Source organism: Labeo rohita, chromosome 23 (genome assembly GCF_022985175.1).
Source record: "Labeo rohita strain BAU-BD-2019 chromosome 23, IGBB_LRoh.1.0, whole genome shotgun sequence".
NCBI lineage: Eukaryota > Metazoa > Chordata > Actinopteri > Cypriniformes > Cyprinidae > Labeo > Labeo rohita.
Window position 1 is genome coordinate 15,205,684 of NC_066891.1, and position 19,601 is coordinate 15,225,284.

Sequence of the window (19,601 nt, forward strand, 5' to 3'; positions counted from 1 at the left end):
AACACAGCATTTATTACATTACCGATATGACTGAAGTCTTCATCTCATGTGACTGTAAATGATTTGAACAAATTTTCAAAAGGACTATTTAGTACTGAGTGTACCTTTAAAAACTCACTGCTCAAACCCTAGCCTGAACGTGATGCTACTGAACATTGAGGACACTGACCTTTTGCACAGACAGGATTGGCCTCTGTGTTTAACAGAGGGCTCAGAGCTCTGCCAGCAGAATGAAGATGTTCACACAGAGCCATTGCCTCAGTTTCTCTTTTACTCAGAGCCACATTATGTCACTGAATGTCTGACACCAAATTTGACCACAACTGATGGGGTGAAAAGTTCCGCTGCAATACGATACATTACTCTGAATTAAATAAATTTAGTCTGGGAGAAAAAAAAAAAAACAGTACAACTCTGTATTGCTAAAAAGCTCTTATTTTCGACGTATGTATCTTCATTATAGACCTTTTCTGCCAAGATTCTGGCTAAAATTACTCGCATGATGTATAAATGATATAATTAAAATCACATACGTCTTGTCAAGAGATTTTGTGACCACTGCTTCCAAAGCACATCACCTTTCATAACGCCCACATTTAGACTGCAGTAATATTTGAATATTCATATATCTAGCAGTTCACTTACCATTTCAGCTAGTCTATTTATAAACAGACAAGCATCCAGAGAAAAGCAATTTTATTTTTAAATAATTATATTGTAAATTAATTATTTTTCTATGGTCTGGAGTGTGTTTTGTTGTGGCAGGAGCTGAGCTGGGGCAGACTGGTCTGGTTTGGGCTGCTTGCATTCAGCCAGTTGTGTTTCTGCGTGAGTTGTGCTGTCTGTGCAGGCTTTTTGTTCAGGCCTGACAGGCACCCACTGTAATTAACTCCCTGGATCACCCTGTATACTCAATCACACGGACAGAGAGAACACCCCTCCAACACTGTACGCCCCACACACACACGCATAACAAAGGCACACAACACTGTAGTTCACGTGCCAGTATAGAGCTGCAAGGAGTAGAGTGCATAATAACAAACCTGAGCTGCGTTTGCACTCACACAATGTAATAAATTAAGAAAGAAACTCTTGCAAACATATATTAAAGAACATGTTTAGGAAATATTAACTTATAGTGTATACCAAAGCGAATGTAACTATTTACCAGTAGATTACATACAAAGTCAATGCAAATATGCGAACATACACAAATTTGTGGCGGGCAATGCGAATAATGTGAATTGGGCGATGCGATTGCTGCGATGCGCCTCAATCGAATCTTCCGCGCAAGTTTTCCACTCTTTTTAAGTGTTTTAACACAGTTAATCCCTATCTCAACAGTCCCTTCCCTTCCAGAGTTTGTGGACTTTTGTGTGCATGTGTGGGTCAGGTTATTCCCACATCGTGGGGAACAAATGTGCCCACTAGGATATTATAAACTGAAATCATGCTGTTGGGAACAGCAAGTGGTCCCCATAAGGACAATAGCTTAATAAACATTATAAATAATGCTTTAACAGACCAATTTGGAGTAGATGTCACAGTTACGTCACCGCATTGCGGTAACAAGTGGAGGGAAACGGGTAAAATCCATAGAATTAAAGAAAAAAAAATGTATTATGCCTTTGGATGTCAGAATCGGAATGCAAATCATTTTTATAAAATACTGTTGTCAAACATGCCATTTTAAGCTTAAATCTCCTAGTTCAGATTTTATAACCTGATTTAACTCAATAATTGACAATCAACTATTAATATAATATATGGAGTGTATATGGAATTGCGAGAACAAAAGTCTGATTTTTGAAATATAAACTCAAATTTACTTTTTTTATTCCTTTATTCCATGGCTTCCATAGATTGCTACTTGAAGACTTTTGTTGGCATGGAATGGAAATTTACCTTATTTTTTTCTAAAACAGATGTTACTGATCTTACTGTGAATGATTCAACAATGCATGATTTATGCAATTTTTAATTTAGAATTATAAAGTCGACATGAAATGGAAGTTGCACAGTCTTTTCTTCCTTATTGTGACGTATATCCACTGATCTATATATAATACTCTTATAGATCAGTGCGTATATATTAGACTGAAACGACTTCTGGAATGTAGGGAGGGATTTCAACCTTTGCCAGGAGTTTGACTGACCAATCATAATTCCGAATCCACCATTTTGTCTGACAAACAATCCACACAGGCGAGTTAAATTAACATTGGCGTATTGTTTTCATTCTGTGGTTGAAACAACATAACTAATGTTAATTCACATTTATTTCATGCTATAACTAGTAGTAAAGAGGAAGAGATGATCCACATATCATCACTCGGTGAAAATACATCGCAGAGCAAAGAGGACAATGACAACACACTAACAGACAAGACACAGCAGGTTACATGAAATACAAATGAATGTACATCAGATGGAATGTTGTCTCGATCATGGAAAGACATCAATACACTATTTTCAAGTTTGACTCTACTGACATCAATCTATTAACTTTCCTGTCTGGTTTGTTTGTCGAACAAAATAATGGATTCGGTGTAATGATTGGTCAGATCGCCTGTCAATCAAACTCCTGTGACAGTCCAGACTTCTTAAATCTTTTACTCAGTAACAAACCCTCACTCCAATAACTTCTTTTGGCAGATACTAAGATACCAATATATCGTGCTCTCCCACCATGATACTCAAACAAATGTGTATGTGAGTGTGTCGGATGAGGTTTTAATAAGGCTTTTCAGTGAAACAAATGAGACCTTAATGAGCTATTGTAATGAACAAGTATCAGATAAGTTGCACATAGAACTGATAATGCAGTAAACACCACAAATCCACAGTTGTTCTTGCACTGACAATATAACAACTTCTAGTTTTTATCTTCTAAGGCTTTTAAAGGTAAGGTGTCATTAAAGGACATGCTGTCCAGACAGAAACATCTTGAACAAACAACCTAAAGGCTGTAGAAGAATATCTGTCTAGCTAACTCTGCTCAGCTTATGTAGTTGCAAAAATAGCCAAATTCTCATTACAGGGTTATGCACTTGTCTGCTTTTATCTGGATCGAGGCCATATAGAGAACAAAATCATCACCGAAATGACAGAACAACATGCCTTCTAACCATCACTACTGCTCTTACTGGCACCCAGTACAAATCTGTCTGGACTCAGTGAGGTCGTGCAGAGTAGCACTGTTCTGAAATAACCGAGGCCTGTCCTTTATTATGTAACATGCATGGAGAGGTGTTCTTCTATCACAGTAAATGAAGTAGAAACAAGGAGGAATCTCAAAATCAGAAATAAAACTGAAAGCAATCCAGACCTCACCTCAGCTGACATAATCAGGTTATTCAAAATAAGGCCAAACCCATGCTCGCCTCAAAACTTACACAATGAACTCCCATGCAACATTTAAGGACATCCATTTAAGCACCTCATTAATAAAATCAAACATTTACAAACAATTTCTACCTTACATTTACATAACTCACAGAATTTCATAAATGCCCTGGGAGAAGAGCATTTCGAAGCGAAAAGTGCAGGCTGTTGTTACCGGATATGCGAGCCTACTGTGAGAGGGACTCTTCACACCTCACTTGTCTCATGTTCTTATAATCACTTACGAGTGTCTCAGTCAGAGCTCCACGGCGTTGTTTTTATAGTTCTTCTAACTGTCACGCACTATAATCATGAGTGGGAAACAACAGGATGTTTTGATGCCATTCTTGAGTTGAAACAACTAATAAAAATGTCGAAACCAGTTCCAACAGAGCAATTTTGTATGATTCAATTAGGTGTGGAATTATGAATTATAGATAAATATACAATTCCAATCATTTATCAGGCTATTAGGGATCGTTTCATGAGATTTCATAATATAAATGAATACCCAGGAAGCTATTATGCTCATTACAGAAGAGATAACTGCAAATCATCAGTTTTGTGCTTAAGTTAACTGTAATTAAAGCGGATTTGTGTGATTTTGCCTGTGGCAAGGAACTAGTTTTATGAAAGACAGAGATGCATTTTTTTTTTTTTTTTTTTTTTTTCGCTCCAGGATTGCTCAGAGCAGGGTTTCTCTCAGCAGGGAGTGAGAAATGGAAAACCCAGAGCGATAACAGAAAGCTCTGTGCAATGAGAGGAAATCCTGCTGTTGTACTAAATATCTGCAAGGCTACCTGAGCCACGAGGTCGCTGATATTCAGAACAACAGCAGTCTTGTTCATGCTCGATTTTACTTTTACAGTCATCTGTAATTATACTTGAAGTATTACAAAAAATGAGTGAAACTACTCACGTGAAAGTCCGAAGGCATAACTGAGCCTTCTTATGACCCATGTAAGTGCATTAGATCAGCTTGTTCAGGCCTCACTGCATATATAAGGGTGTGTGCGGTTAGTATTAACCACTCAGCTTCTCTCTGGGACTGATGCCATGTTAATCCTCTATTTGGCTCATCTATCACCCGGTCACTCTTACACACTCCTTCAGCACTTTCGATTGTATTGTGCACTCATTATAGAGTTCTTATCTGAACTTATTTGACAATACGTCTGTCACCATTATGCAATTTTGGCTTATTTAATTGTCATACAAATAATTCTGATCATTTCACTTAAAAGCATAGGTGCCTAGGATCTTCACAGGTGACCCACAGGAATGGCTGAGCACCCATGGCAAAAACTTGAGATATTCTCTATAATATTTTTAGTGATTACAAAGGGAATGCTCCTTGCGTGCTTTCTAGGCTACATATAATCCAGTGTTTCCCATACATTGATTTATTCGTGGCGGGCTGCCACAATATCACAACTGACGCCACAAATAGATTTTTCAAAAGGCTTTGACTTTGTTGAATAAACATGAGCACAGCACGTTTCAAAATCAAAACGTGGCGCTAGTGTTTTTACATTAGTGAATATCTGAAAACCAACTGTCTTCAGTAAATGTTAGATTTCATTTCCATTTCATCATGCCTGTAATGCCTAATTAAGCAACATTTGTGGCAAAGAATACAGTTTCATTCAGACTGCAACCGTTTTACAGCCCCGCCACACATAGAGTGGAAGTCTGTGGGAAACACGGTTATCTATTCAGAATTTGAACACAACTTTTGTTTTTCGGCCACATTCACACATACACGCCACATACAAAAATATATATGAAAATTTTATGTGCATCAAAGGGATAGTACACTCAAAAACAGAAATTCTGTCATTAATTACTCACCCTCATGTTGTTACAAACCAGCAAGGCCTTCGTTCATCTTCGGAACACAAGTTAAGATATTTTTGATGAAATCTGAGAGCTTTCTGACCCTACATAGACAGCAAAGTAACTGAAATGTTCCCAAGCCCAAAAACATAGTAAGGACATCGGTAAAACAGCACATTGTGGTCTTCATCAAAAATATCCTAATTTGTGTTCCAAAGATGAACGAAGGTCTTATGGGTATGAAACGAGTAATAAATGCTGGAATTTTCATTCTTGGGTGAACTATCCCTTTAAGATTAAATCACACTCACTAGTTTTATGTGGCAGAAGGCTATACTTGGTTGTATTTTATTTATTTTATTAGTGTGAATCTCTGGTTTCAACAGCTCTGATAAGTAATAAACAACGTTATAAGCGGCCGGTAAATTTTTCCGTCACATTTTCCCTGTGTGTTAACATATGTATTTATGACTGTCGAATGTTTTTCCATCACTGCACAGAGAAAAAGATTCGAAAAACGAACACCAAGTAAAGGCTCAGTTTAACACTGAGTAACGAGCCCACATAATTTGCTCAACCAATTATATTTGGTTGATAATGTAAATCAACTAAATTTCTCCATTTAAACAAAACAAAAACTAGGTTTTAAATTCACAATTATAGCTATGAAAAGCTGAAAAAATAAATAAAATAAAATATAAAATAAAATAAATCAAACACACTTCTGGTAGCTAGATAATTCTACCTTGGACAAATTTAAATCAGCATAAAACACAAGATGGACATATTAGTTCCTCACTATAACCTGCAGTAATCAAAAATGTTTGGAATTATGTTATTGAGGACCTAAAGTGAACACCAAGCACTTTGCGTTGTAACAATGTACATAAGAAATTAACTACACAATGGACTCAAAGAGAAACAAATGTGAAATCTTTCACATAATGCACTACTGGAAAAACATGACATTTATCTTCAAATTCCCCTGAAAGGCAATAAGTGACTGGAAGTTAATGACAAAATTATTGCAAAGTACCATTATCTCACATACAGTTTCCTAACAAACCACATACAGTTTCTTAACAAACCACAGTGTCTCATTATGTTCCGGACTGGTTCTTGTCCTAGTTTTTAGGAAACGCCAATAACCACATCGTGTCAAAGAGCTCACATCAGGACTTTAAGAGATGGATAGTTTAGTTCTGTATCACATTACTCTCTAAGCAGCAGCATGGACTGTTAGGGTCAAGGAGGCTTGGGAGAATGCCTCCTAAACTATAGATTCATCTGCTCAATCTCAGTCAAGAGATTACACCACAGCTCAAGGATTAAAGCGAATACAATCACTGTATGTGTGCAGACTACAGTTTTTTAATGTTTACTTCATTACAAGTACCAGGATGGCCCACCTGCTGGCATAAAGAGAAGGTTGAGGAAGGTTGGGTGGTTCAAAATAATGTACTGTGTTTATTTGCATGCGCTGTCCGCATTGTTTTTCGCGTAGCAGATAAGCAAACACACTCTGAAATATTGCAAACTAAAGTGGTGCAACTGTTTAGTGAATTGGCCCCCTGAGTGTGTGTGGGATTAGCTCCAAGCCAAACACATGACTCCCAACCTTTCAACACAAAGCAACCAAACAAACCACACATGATAAAGAGAGAGAACTGAGAAGAAATATCAGATTGCTCATTCAGTCACTGTTTAGCCATTTGTCATTGTTCCTCTTTACTGTCAGAGTATCACAGATCTGTATTCCCATGAAGTATCTTTTGCTTGTTTTTCTGTTGTTTGTGAGTGTTAATAACATCTTTTTCTTCCTTTTTTAAATCAACAGCAGAATTAAATCTAATTCACCCCTATTAGCCCACTGTTTGTACACATATTAGCAGAATCACCACAAAAGTACACTGGCGTGTTGTTATTCTGTTTTTGTCCTGCCTCCAGCCTGCTACTGGCAACAAATTTGCCATTATGAAGGAGGAACACAGTCTATCGATGATGAACAAAAAGACAATGACAAGGCCAATAACAAGACTGGCCAGAAAACAACAACAACTACATTGTTTTGCTGGATAGCTGAATTTAATAGTGCTTTTTTTATAAAGATTATAAATTGTATGGTTGGTCTGAACTTTGGCAAATTTAGCTGTGTAAAATGATCAATGCAGGGGTTTTCAAAATGGGGCTTGGTGACCCCCAATAGGCCACTAGAGCAAAAATTTCAGAAAACAAGTCAAAAATTATTAAAACAATAAATAAGAAGGATCATACAAAATGCATGGTATTTTTTATTTAGTACTGACCCGACTAAGATAATCACCCCGTTCAAAAGTTTACATACACTTGATTCTTAATACTTTGTTGTTACCTGAATGATCCACAGCTGTGTTATTTTTGTTTGCTTGTTTAGTGATAGTTGTTCATGAGGCACTTGTCCTGAACAGTTAAACTGCCTGTTGTTCTTCAGAAAATTCCTTCAGGTCCCACAGATTTTTATTTTTCTTATTTTTTTTTTTTTTTAGCATTTTTGTGTATTTGAACACTTTCCAATAATGACTGTATGATTTTGAGATCCATCTTTTTACACTGAGGACAACCGAGGGACTCGCATGCAACTATTACAGAAGGTTCAAACACTCACTGATGCTTCAGAAGGAAACACAATGCATTAATGCATATCAAACTTTTTGAATTTGAAGATCAGGGTAACTTATTTTGTCTTCTCTCTGCAAGTATCTTCTCTAGCTTTAGAAGAGCATTACTAAATTCAAAAATATATTTAAGAAAAACAAGAAAAATGTACAAAATGTACACATTCTCATTTCATTTAAAAGTTTACACCAGGGGTCACCAAACTTGTTCCTGGAGGGCCGGTGTCCTGCAGAATTTATTTCCAACTTTCCTCAACACACCTGCCTGGAAGTTTCATGTATACCCAGTAAGACCTTGATTAGCTGGTTCAGTTGTGTTTGATTAGGGTTGGAGGTAAACTCCGCAGGGACACCAGCCCTCCAGGACCGGGTCTGGTGACCTCTGGTTTACACCCCTGGCTCCTAATGCATTGTTTTTCCTTCTTGAGCATCAATGAGCAATTAAACCTTTTGTAATAGTTGCATATGACTCTCAGTTGTCCTCAGTGTGAAAAGATGCATCTCAAAATCACAGTCATTGTTGGAAAGGTTTCAAATACACAAAAATGATAAAATGATGAAAAACAAAGAAACTGTTTTACTGTTCAAGACAAACAAGGGACTCATGAACAACTATCACTGAAAAAAAAAAAAAAAAAAAACAGAGCTGTGGATCATTCAGGTTGTAACACAGTATTAAGAATCAACTGTATGTAAACTTTTTACCAGGTCATTTTTATGAATTCAACTGTTATTTTCTCTTTTGGATTATATGTAAATATCTTTTATGTGAAATATCTTACTTAGGTCAGTACTAAATAAAAAATAACATGCATTTTGTATGATCCACTAACAGTGGAAAGAAAAACAAATTAAAAACCCCTGGATTAATAAACACATTCAAGACTAAAATGTCTCTTTTGTAATAAAAATCTTTAGAAAAGTACTTTATTTGGCAGACTGAGATGAATTAGTAACAATAGCCTACATCCACTGAAAAATTAGAATAAGACGGAAACATGTACATAATTAGTCTCTGAATAATCTCCCTTGATCAGACTTGTGATTTACATGCCACTTCAACCTTTAAATCAATAATCTGATTCGCTAAGCCTCTTATGTAGCTGGTATTAACCTCCTTAAATGGACCTTATTGGTTAATTATTGTACCGATCACCATTTCAGTGCTGAAATGCAACAGGCTTTCCTCTCAGCTGGCTGTTTTGCATGAGCTGAAAGGCTTTGCTTCATGAGAGGATTTAAAAGGACACGTGGCACTGAAATATTTCTGATGGCATGCTGGCTAAGCTATTGTATGTTATATAGTCTGTTGTGATACGTGGTCAATGCAGCCCCACCACCGACATCTATATATGCACATCCCTCTGTTTACAACATCATTACGAAACAGTCGGGTCCCTGTCGCAAAACCAATTATTCAGTGACGACTTTTCCTGGAAAATACAATCTGCTGTGGGCAACAATAGGTTCAGCATAGTGGCAAAGGCAAAAAGACTCCATTTCACAACAAGAGAGCCTCTTTGAGCCTTGTTGTTTGTCCAGTTCATTGCGCCGTGAGTAGGCTTGACCCTTCTCTCCCACGGATAGTCTCTGTGTAATCTATAAAGCTATTGAGCTCTGACTTTGAAACTCTTTTTTCTACTGTTCTCACTGCACTCAACTGTAACAGCCTGAAGAGAAACACAAGAGGCTAAGATTTCACCAACAAACTCCTGAGTAACAGCATCCTAATTCAAACCAGCAGAGCTAAAGCACTTAGACTGAAAAACATGATACAACTCAAATTCCTGTCCAGGAAAGGCGACCAATACTAATCTTCGCTAACAATGAAATGTCAAAACCTTTGGTGCATTAGCTGCATTAATACAGTAACCGTAACTCAATTGTGGGTAAACAAGTCTCACCTGCAGTTCACACCAGGCAACTTCTACCCAGGTTTCCGTGTCCAGGCCTTTGTAAACAGTTTTGAATGCTCCTCTTCCAAGCTCGATGTCAAATTTTAAAAAGCGGCCACCGGGTGAAGTGGCGACGGCCTTCATCTCGGCCTCCTCTTCCTGTTCTTTATCTCTCTCCTTCCCCTTCAGAGCGGCTTCCGTAAGGCCGGACTTATCAGGATCCTGCGTGCCGTGAGTGCCATCCTCACCCAAGGCAGCCGAGGCACTAGTGGGTAACTGCTGGGCTCCGCTGGTGAAAACAGAGTCGGAGGCACAAAACTCGAGGTGAGGGGCGCTGTGAGGGGCGCCGGTGGTGTCTTCCACCTCATCGTCCTCCTCGCATATCTCCACGCTCTTCCGGAAAAAACGCTTGTTCTCCCGTTTCCGACAGGGTTCGTGGGCTGCTGGGGAGGAGGGCATGAAGAAGGTCAGAGGTCTGGCCAGCACCTCTGTTTCTTTACCGTCCTCCACTCCGCCACCTCCTCCTCCTGCTCCCCAAGCTCTCCCTTCCTGGGTCTGGGAGGAGGGGAAGTCAGACGCAGTGCTGTGCATCCTCTCTCTCTCACGGGCGGCCCTGTTCCCCTGGTCACTCTCCTCCTCCCTCTCTCCATCAGGTTTCTCTCCAGAGGACTCCTCCGTGGCAGTGGGCTCTCCCGGGTCCGTCGCCATGGCGATTGACCTTTCCCACTCCTCCGCCGCCGCCGCCCCCTCCTGCACTCTGGCTCTCTGTCAGTCCCCGTCTCTCTCACTCTGTGATCACCCTCTTACCCTCTTATAAAGTTCCTCAGCCGTCCTTCCAGTGTTGCCAGCTGTCAGCGACAAGAATTACTCTCTTTTTTTCTGCGGCTTTTATCTTCTGCGTTCTCTCGAGTTCACAGGAGTATCACAGGGTGCTTGTTTGGTTAGTATATCTGGGCAGGTTAATTCAGTTTTTGCTGTGTGCTTTCCTTATCTCCATTTCCTATCCTACATAGAGTTTATTGTGGCTGGCTCAGAAATGACTGATTCACAGGTGAATGGCCTTCAGCGAGGGGGGGGATTTTCAGGTGTATCCTACAGAAGAAAAACACAGGGTACTGTTATTGAGAATTTGTTGCAAGTAAGAGCATTTTAACAGTCTTCATTTAACAAACATCAAACAGTCACAGAAAATTTTAAATTTTTTATTATACAGTTTTTGAAACCTCACAATTCTGATAAGAAGAATCAACTTGTCATTCTCTCTTTTTCCCTTGGCTCAGAATCATGAGTTTATATTCCACACTTTTGGCTTTTTTCTTACCAAAGTAAGCAATAATGACTTAAAATATATGTATAATAGGAACGAGGCAACAATGATTAGTTTAAATAAAATATCAAAAGCAAGAAATCATATGGTTTTACTGAACAAAACTGTTAAACTACATAATGTATTGTAAACAATAGAGCTAATGTACATTACACATTATACCAAATGACTGCAGAGGGTGTCAACGGCCTGACGATTGTTTTTACACTTTACTGTGCAATCTAATTCTTGTTTAATATTGACTCAACAACATTTAATATAAATGTCCACTTAATCTTTAATATTTGGCCATTTCTTTACGATAGGAAAGCTACAGCCAATGTAATTTCTTGAATATGTGGACATCAAAACGTGTAAACTGTAAAAGGGTTTACACTTTTATTCTGAAATTGCAGTGAACAGTTAGCATATTGAGAAAGATAATAATTTATTCTCCTGTGTTTGCGTAGGTTTATAAATGATCTACCTTACAAATCTGATAAAACAGCGCATGTTGTGTTTCCAGATGAACGTTATAATAAAGCCAAACTCACAGCAATATGCAGAGATGGATTTTGAAACGCAGAATTTACTGTGATTTTTAACCTATAATAATTAAAGCGCAAACATTAAACCTGCATCACATATGTTTATTTAATTGAATCATAGCTTTTGTGAATTCGAGAATTATGCATTATGCTTTATTATGATTTTTAAATGGGTTTAAGATGTGGAATGTGCCACTTCCGGTATTTTGCAGATTACTCGACACAGGCAAAATTGCAATCTAGGATTTTTTAAAAATCGAATACTGAAATAAAAATCAAGGAATCATTGCAGCCCTAGACGTAACTGTGACATCTACTCCAAATTGGTCTATTATTACAGTTTGTAAATAAATGTTTTCTGTTAAATATATTTTAAACTGGCAAAGGTACATTTTTAGTAGCCATTACTCCATTCTTTGGTGTCATATGAGCTTTTAGAAAGCATTGAAATATGCAAAATTTGGCGTTCAAGAAACATTCTTATTATCAGTGCTAAAAACAATTGTGCTGCTATTTTTTGCTATATTTATTAAGTTCAAAAGAACCACAATTATTTTAAATAGAAATCTTTTGTAACACTATAAATATCTTTACTGTCACTTTTGATTAATGTAATGTTTACTTGCTAAATGGAAGTATTAATTAAAAAAAAAAAAAGTAAATTACTGCTCACAAACATTTGAACTTGTATTATGTTTTTCATATGAAGGATGACTCAAAACCACTTCTTGATTTGACCTTGATTAAAAATTGTGGTGGAAATGCAACTTAACAAGCTTATTTCTTAATTTGTACATACTCAAATATAGAAAAAAATTTCAATTTCATTTTTGGTACATTTAAGAACATAGACATGCATCATTAAAAGACGGTAGCACTTTAAGCTACCATTTCAAGTTTATAGCACTGGGCCTGCATTTCACCAAAAAAAGTGCCTCTGCCTGTTCACAAACTGTCACTAAAAACTATTCAAGTGTGCATGTTGCCAAGGGCACTTAGAATAACTTGTGAGAATGAATAAATCCATTAAGGTGATTAGTAGCCCATCTATATTCTAAACAAGAGCCCTCAAACACAGGGGAAAGTAACTGACTAATCCAGTGATTAATTAAACCGTCCAGGAGCATGACGGGTACCTGGTGCATAACAAATCCATAAAGTGCCAATAAATATTAGCCATTAAAAAAAACAAAAGGAACACAGTGGATTGTGATTGATTAATAATGAATGATGGCATAAAGGCCCTTTAGGGTTAAATAATTTAGAGGCAGAGCGGATACAGAATGAACATGAGTGACCACCACAGATCATTGCTAAGGGATCATATGCGATTATTAATTGTAGCCAGCAGTATTGCCCCCAGATGGGGAGCATTACAGCTTCTCATGTTTACAGTGAGTGAATCTTCATTGTTCCTCATGCTCTCTGGGTCTATTCAGACATTGCAAAACCTGACACTGGCTCTCACAAGATTCAATGCTCTCTTTGACCCATACAACCTACTTCTGCCTTCTATCCCAAACTCAATCTCTCGCTTTTACTCTCTAGTGACATCATTATCTTCAGTTCTCCTCTTGTCAAGCCCATCTGTCTTCTGGCAGGCCACATCCATCAGGTTAGTTTGCTACAAACAAGCTGTTAATAATAACATGACTGATTCAGAGGTGGAACAAGATGCTCCTCTGAATCTCACAGACAGGTTAACAATTTATTCCCGTTGTTTTTAAAGGGGTGCCATTATGTTTTTTCACTTTTTGAATTTTAGTCAGTGTGTGGTGTGTATCTTTGGGCATAAAAAAGATCTACAAAGTTACAAATCTCAAAGTTCATCACAAAGGAAGATATTTCGTTTTTTAAAAAAAATCCTTTCCAAGAACTACAACAAACGGCTCCTTTGGACCACAGCGTTTGTTTTCCGCATGCAATGATGTCACAACGCGGTCCATTAGAATAACCTACGGAAATTCGAACTGTTTGGGGGGTGGGTAGGGACGAGGTGGGGGATTAGCCAAACTTTAGCGATGTAGCGCAGAGAGCCGCTTCAACGAGCCGCAGCGCAGCGGGTATAAGCACAAGCATTGACTAGAGCGGGCGCTTCAGAGCAGTAATGCACCGCAGACGTTTGCAGTACAAAGGGTTGAAACACCTGGTGAAGCCACAATCTACTCTGGTTGCTGCATTGGAGCCGTAACACACTGCAGACGTGTACAGTGTGTGGTAAGAGATTTATTCATCATACAGCGTAGATAGCTACACTATATCACTTATAACGCAAATGTTTTTTAAAATGCATAAATTTGCACTAGAATAGGCTAGGCTAATCAGTGATGACGTTTTTTTGATGTTAGGCTGCTTTTAGCTTTATGCTGGAGCTGATTTCGGGCAATGAAACAAAGTATGTAAAATAAATAAATAAATTAGCATGATAACATCATGTATTGGCGATCTCGCAGGCAGAGGATAGGACTCAACACTACTGTAGCGTATTATTTACTCACCCTCCATGCATCCTAGGTGTATATGACTTCCTTCTTTCAGACAAATGCAGTCGGAGTCTAATAAAGTGCATCCATCCATAATAAAAAGAGTCTCCTGTTGCGAATCAATGCGTTTTTGTAAGAAAAATATCCATATTTAAAACATAAGATTCACTATAAATCTAGCTTGCGCTAACTGCAAGAGGCGTGGCAGTACTGAAACACCGTCTAAGCTGTTCACCAATCGCAACACACTGGGATAGTTAACCAATCATAACACATTTCCTTTTTTCAGAAGGCGGGCCTTCATTAAACCCGGAAGTAATTGAGCTATTTGTGCCAGGCTGGGGAGAAAGGTATTGTAAAAATAATGCGTTTTTTGAACGACCAAGCATGACAGCATGTTCTAGTACACCCCCAAAACAAAATCAAGACTTTGAAAAAGAGCATAATAGAACCCCCTTTAAAGTAAAGGTGAAATAGCAGGAAGTTTCTGTTAGACTAGTTCAATTCTGTTTTTGCAAGAAACTTCAGTTAAAGGTCTCTTTACGTTTTGCTTTTGAGCTTAAAGATTTCCTGAGGAAAGTATCTTGAAATGCAAGTTTATCTGGCAGCTCTGGTTTATCTAAAAAACCATCTGCAAATGAGATAAAAGTAAACCACGAACTGACAGAATAGATTCTTACGCACACACAAATGCAAACTTTGAATATACAAAGGGAAGTCATTAGACTAGTTACACTAGCTGACATCAACCACTCCTCCTAAACTTCACAATCCCTTCATTCATACAGTGATGATGACATGAATGGTATGTCAGGTTGTAACTAAAAGGCTTTTAAGTTTTATTTGTCACGTGTGATGTTTCTGATGACTCACTTGATTAACAAAAAAGGGAGTTGCAGTATTGGGTTATTACATTGCAAAAAAAAAAAGGTAAATTAATAGAGAGCTGACTGCAGATATAAAAGGGCATGAAGCAACAACATCAACAACCCAGGAGGAAGTGCTGCTTTAAACAAGCTTATTTGCCTGTGTCCTCAGGGCTAGGTGTTCCTGTGAAATCCACATACCGGACAGAGTGATTACAGAATGTCACACACATACATCAGGCACATCACTCACACTCTCTCTCACTCTCTCAAACTCATTTGACACACAGGATTCAGATCATGTCACGATCAGATATTCCTTCATTGCATCTATGGCTTCATTCCCACATCAGCAGAATACAGCTGTCAGTCTCATATAAATGAGCTTAATATGGTTAAGCACATTTGTGCAGACAGTACACATTTGTATTTATTAAAAGGTTTGACTTTCAAATTGTGTCGTGTGACAGACAGGAGCAAAACTGAATAATGACCACAACTGAAGAGTCAACTGACACAAGTCAATTCTTTCTTATAAAAAAATAATAATACTAGGCCAACTGAGTGGATTTTGGTCAGTAAAACTTTTAAACAAAAATGGCAACACTGGATTTTATAGGATAAAACGTGCTTATATTGAGATATACTATCCAATATTTTAAGGGTTGAGCATAAATAATATGGTAGTAATGCCACTTGAAAGAAAAACAGAATTATTTGATTTGAAAAGTACAATAAATTGCAATATTAATTCACATTATTACTGTTTTAAAATAACTACTTACATTTTTATAAATTTTAAAATGTTATTTATTCTGTAAAGGCAAAGATGAATTTTTAGCAGCCATTACTCCATTTTTAATATTTCTATTTTTATTATTTAATATTTGGTGGAAATCATGATACATTCTTTTGCAATTTTCTTTGATAAGTAGAAACTTTAGAATAAAAGTAATTTTGCAACATTATAAATGCCTTTACTGTCACTTTTGTCAATTGAATGCATCACTACAGCATAAAGGAAAAAAAAAAAAAAATATCTTACTGACCTCAAACTTTTGATTTCAGTGTGAAGTACAGAATTTCAGTGCATCACTGCTCCATTAACTACAAAATTTTACACCGGCATTAATTTTGCACTTCATTCTAGGGCCCTATGGATCGCGGAATCCAGTCATAAAAATGGAATTTACTGTATAACGCAGAATGTCATGGAATTTGCCAGATTTTGGGTGAATAAATCAAAAGTAGGTCAGTATACTTAAATTAAAATGTGATATGGACTACGGTCTGTGAATAATAACCCAGAAAAATACTATTTAGGAACAAATCCTGCATATTCTGCGTCTCTGTGTGAAGGAATGGCACAGACACATGGTTTTGTTTACTACACACATATTGAAGCGCGTGTGATGCTCGTGGTGTTTTCAGCCTCTAACACCTCATAATATGAGTACATTTTACCATTTCTTTGGAAAAACTGTGACAGAAATATAGTACTATTACTACTAATAAACGTATTATTAAACTTTTTTTTTTTAAACTTTTTATTTACCAGGAAAATGTAAATACGCAACACAGTATTTCTGGAAAAAAAAAAAAAAATAAAATAAAATAATAATAAATTGACATTTTTACATAAAATCAATTAATTGGAGAAGCATTCCATTGTTTAATAAAACTATTAAAATTGTATCCAGAAAATAATGGAAAACACAGAATTTGGTAAAAATAAAATTGAATTTAAGAAAACAATAAAACATTTTATAGAGCCTTAATTTAATTTTCTTTAAACTTTTAATACATTGTTGCTAAATTGTGTGTGTCATAATTTTGATTCATTAGATAAACTTGAATATTATTTATACATTTAACCAGAGTCTAGAAAAATTTAAAAAACAGAACTGAGAAAATGGAAAGAAATAAAAGTGAATTGAAGCTATTAATAAATAACTTCATTCACACAAACCCAAAGCAGAACCAGAGCTGCTTCTGTCACTATGAGCTGAGGCAGGTCACATCTGCATATTTTCGCATTACTTTTATGCAGCATTTCATACACACAACAAAGGCAGGCAGGGATGCATCAGAGTAGCCTTAACTTGCCTGTGTAATTTAGCATACAATGCTTTGGGAAAACCTGAATATGACAAGCCCAGTCACCTCTGAGGATGTTTAGTTTGGTACATCAGCTCTGTTATTCTACATTCTCATCTGTCAGTGGAGCATGTGGGACTAATCATGACATACGGTGCTCAACTTCACCCAGATGTATCGCTAATTTGAATATCCGTGCCTGTGATTTAATCCTCTTTGAAATGTGCAAACGCTTTCTCTAGGTGAGTTTAAAAGGTCTGACAGGCTTTTAAAGTGCATCAACTGCAGCTCACACTGGACAAGACCTTCTTAAAAGTATTTGATATCACTTTATCATGCCATACCCGAGCTCCTCTTCAACAACGGTACAGCTAATCAGTGCACTGTGTAGTTAAAGCACTCTCTCTCTCTCACACATACACACGCTATGTTGTCCGCTCCCACAGAGCTCTGAAACTCCAAACACAACAGGCGCTACACAAAAATCAGGTCCTCTCTGCCTCTCCCAGTTTTTTCATTGCTCTCTTCACTGGCATACACACATTAATCCCCTGGAACTGAGCAGGCTCTGCTGATTTACTGAGGCAGACAAAGAGGGAGCCAGGGAACAGAGTGTGTGTGTATCTGTGTGTGTGTGTGTGTTTTACAGAGGGGGCAGACAGAAGGGTTTGGGGGTTGAGCTATGATGAATCTAGATGAAAAAGTGTGGATAAAATGGAGGAGGGGGGACAGGAAAGGATTGTGGGTAGGGAGAGAGAACATCAAGGTTTTAGACAGCCAGTCGAGGGGGAGACAGATAAGGAGGGGGGTTTGTGTTGAAATGGGTGGGAAAAATGTGCGTGAATGGGAACAAGAGAGGAAGATAAAGGAGGAGGGGGTCGAGCACACACACACACACACAAAAAGAGTTGGTGAGATTTTCCCGTGATAAAATATGTGCTGGTGTGAGTGTGAGTGACAGCAGTGACAATAGACAAAATTCCACCACAACAAAACCAACTGAAGTTTGGGCATTTGGGAGTGGAAGAGGGGTGGAGCAGAATATGAGTATGATGAGATCAGCCAAAGAAGTACATGAAATAAGAAAAGCTAAACTGAAGTGTCAGACATTGTTTCAGTTTTAAATAAACTGTGCATAGTAAATAGAGCACTTTTTGTTTATCATAATTCAGTTCAATTGTAAAGCAGTGGTTCTCAGACAGGGAGCCGGGGTCCACTAGGGGGCCTCAGAAAATTTCCAGTGGGGGTTGAATAGAGGCTGTGTCATACCAAACCTACAACAGACAATAGTCATGTCAAAATCAAACTGTGTTGTTGCCTGGGCTAAAAAGTCACACTTGAACACCACTAACAGCCGACTTGCATTTAAATGTTCAGCACTTTCATGAGATAAATAAACGGTCTACCTATATCAGATGATATCAGTAGTCTATATTCGTTTTTAAATCATGAATCATGTTGATCACTTTCTTCAGTCCAGATAGCTGTATCGTTATAAAAATACTCGTATTGGAATGCACAGATAAAACGATTTGAAATTAGAACAGCATGGCTGAATAGAAAATCAAAGTGATCTGATTCACCAACAGGCCAATGCAGATTCAACATGCTGAATTAGGGCTGGGGGATATCATTACATTAAGTAATATATTTCTGTCACAGTTTCTTCAAGTTAAAACTCTTTATGGTCAGAACATGACAAACACCTCACGTTTTTGTATTCTTGACACTTTTTACAGTCATTTTTCCTTAACAAATTAAATATCTTAATAGAAAAAAATAATTTCTTAGTTCTGCGTGTTTTACTGAGTAATATTTTTCAAATAAAAAAAACAGGTTTGTGTTGCCTAATATTAATAATAATATAGCATTTTTTTTGTCTCTTAGAAATACACATTTGATAGTAGCTTGAGTTAGAATGCAGATGTAGATTTAGCTTCATCAACAAAATTAGTAATATCTGTAAAAATTATAGCAAGCTCATTTTTATATGTTGAAATTGATTTGACTGAATTTTTTGAATTGATTTTATATGTTGAAATATTTGTGATAAGGTAAACATCTTGCAATAGATGTGTCAGCACCAATATGACAAAGCATTTAAAGTCAACAGATTCTTAAAGATCACAAACACGATTCAAAAACCAGTATGATTCTGTTCCTGAACTACAATGATTCATCTGCTGTTCGATTCCTCAACCTTTCTTCTGTGCAGCATACGATCATACTAGTGTGATTTGAACATTCAAATCTGCGTTCGTACTGGCGCTGACCTAAAGAGAGCCATGGTCATATATATGAATGAAACAGTTTCACAGTCTTTTTAACCACACGGTTCATTATTTCTGTGTTACAAACATTAAAATAATCACAGATGTACTGGGATAAAAGGTCATAGTCCAGACATAAACTCTGAGATGTACGGTAGAGATCAAAATAGAGTAAATCGTCCTTTTGAAAGTTAATTTGACTTTCTAAATAATGTTAAAGATTTATTGATTACATTGTTATGCCAGCAGATGACGAAAGGGG

At 37.3% G+C, this 19,601-nt stretch overlaps 1 protein-coding gene across 5 annotated transcripts in view; it reads right to left on the reverse strand.

Annotated features, from left to right (window-relative positions):
• The window catches only part of si:dkey-151g10.3 (serine/threonine-protein kinase WNK3), a 64,320-nt gene that overhangs the window by 37,802 nt on the left and 6,917 nt on the right, over positions 1–19,601 (reverse strand). For all 5 annotated transcript variants that reach the window (XM_051096016.1, XM_051096018.1, XM_051096017.1 and 2 more), the window contains exon 2: positions 9,779–10,861. In XM_051096016.1, the coding sequence (XP_050951973.1) occupies positions 9,779–10,477 (699 nt within the window). In that variant the 5' untranslated portion in view covers positions 10,478–10,861. The remainder of the gene's footprint in view (positions 1–9,778; positions 10,862–19,601) is intronic.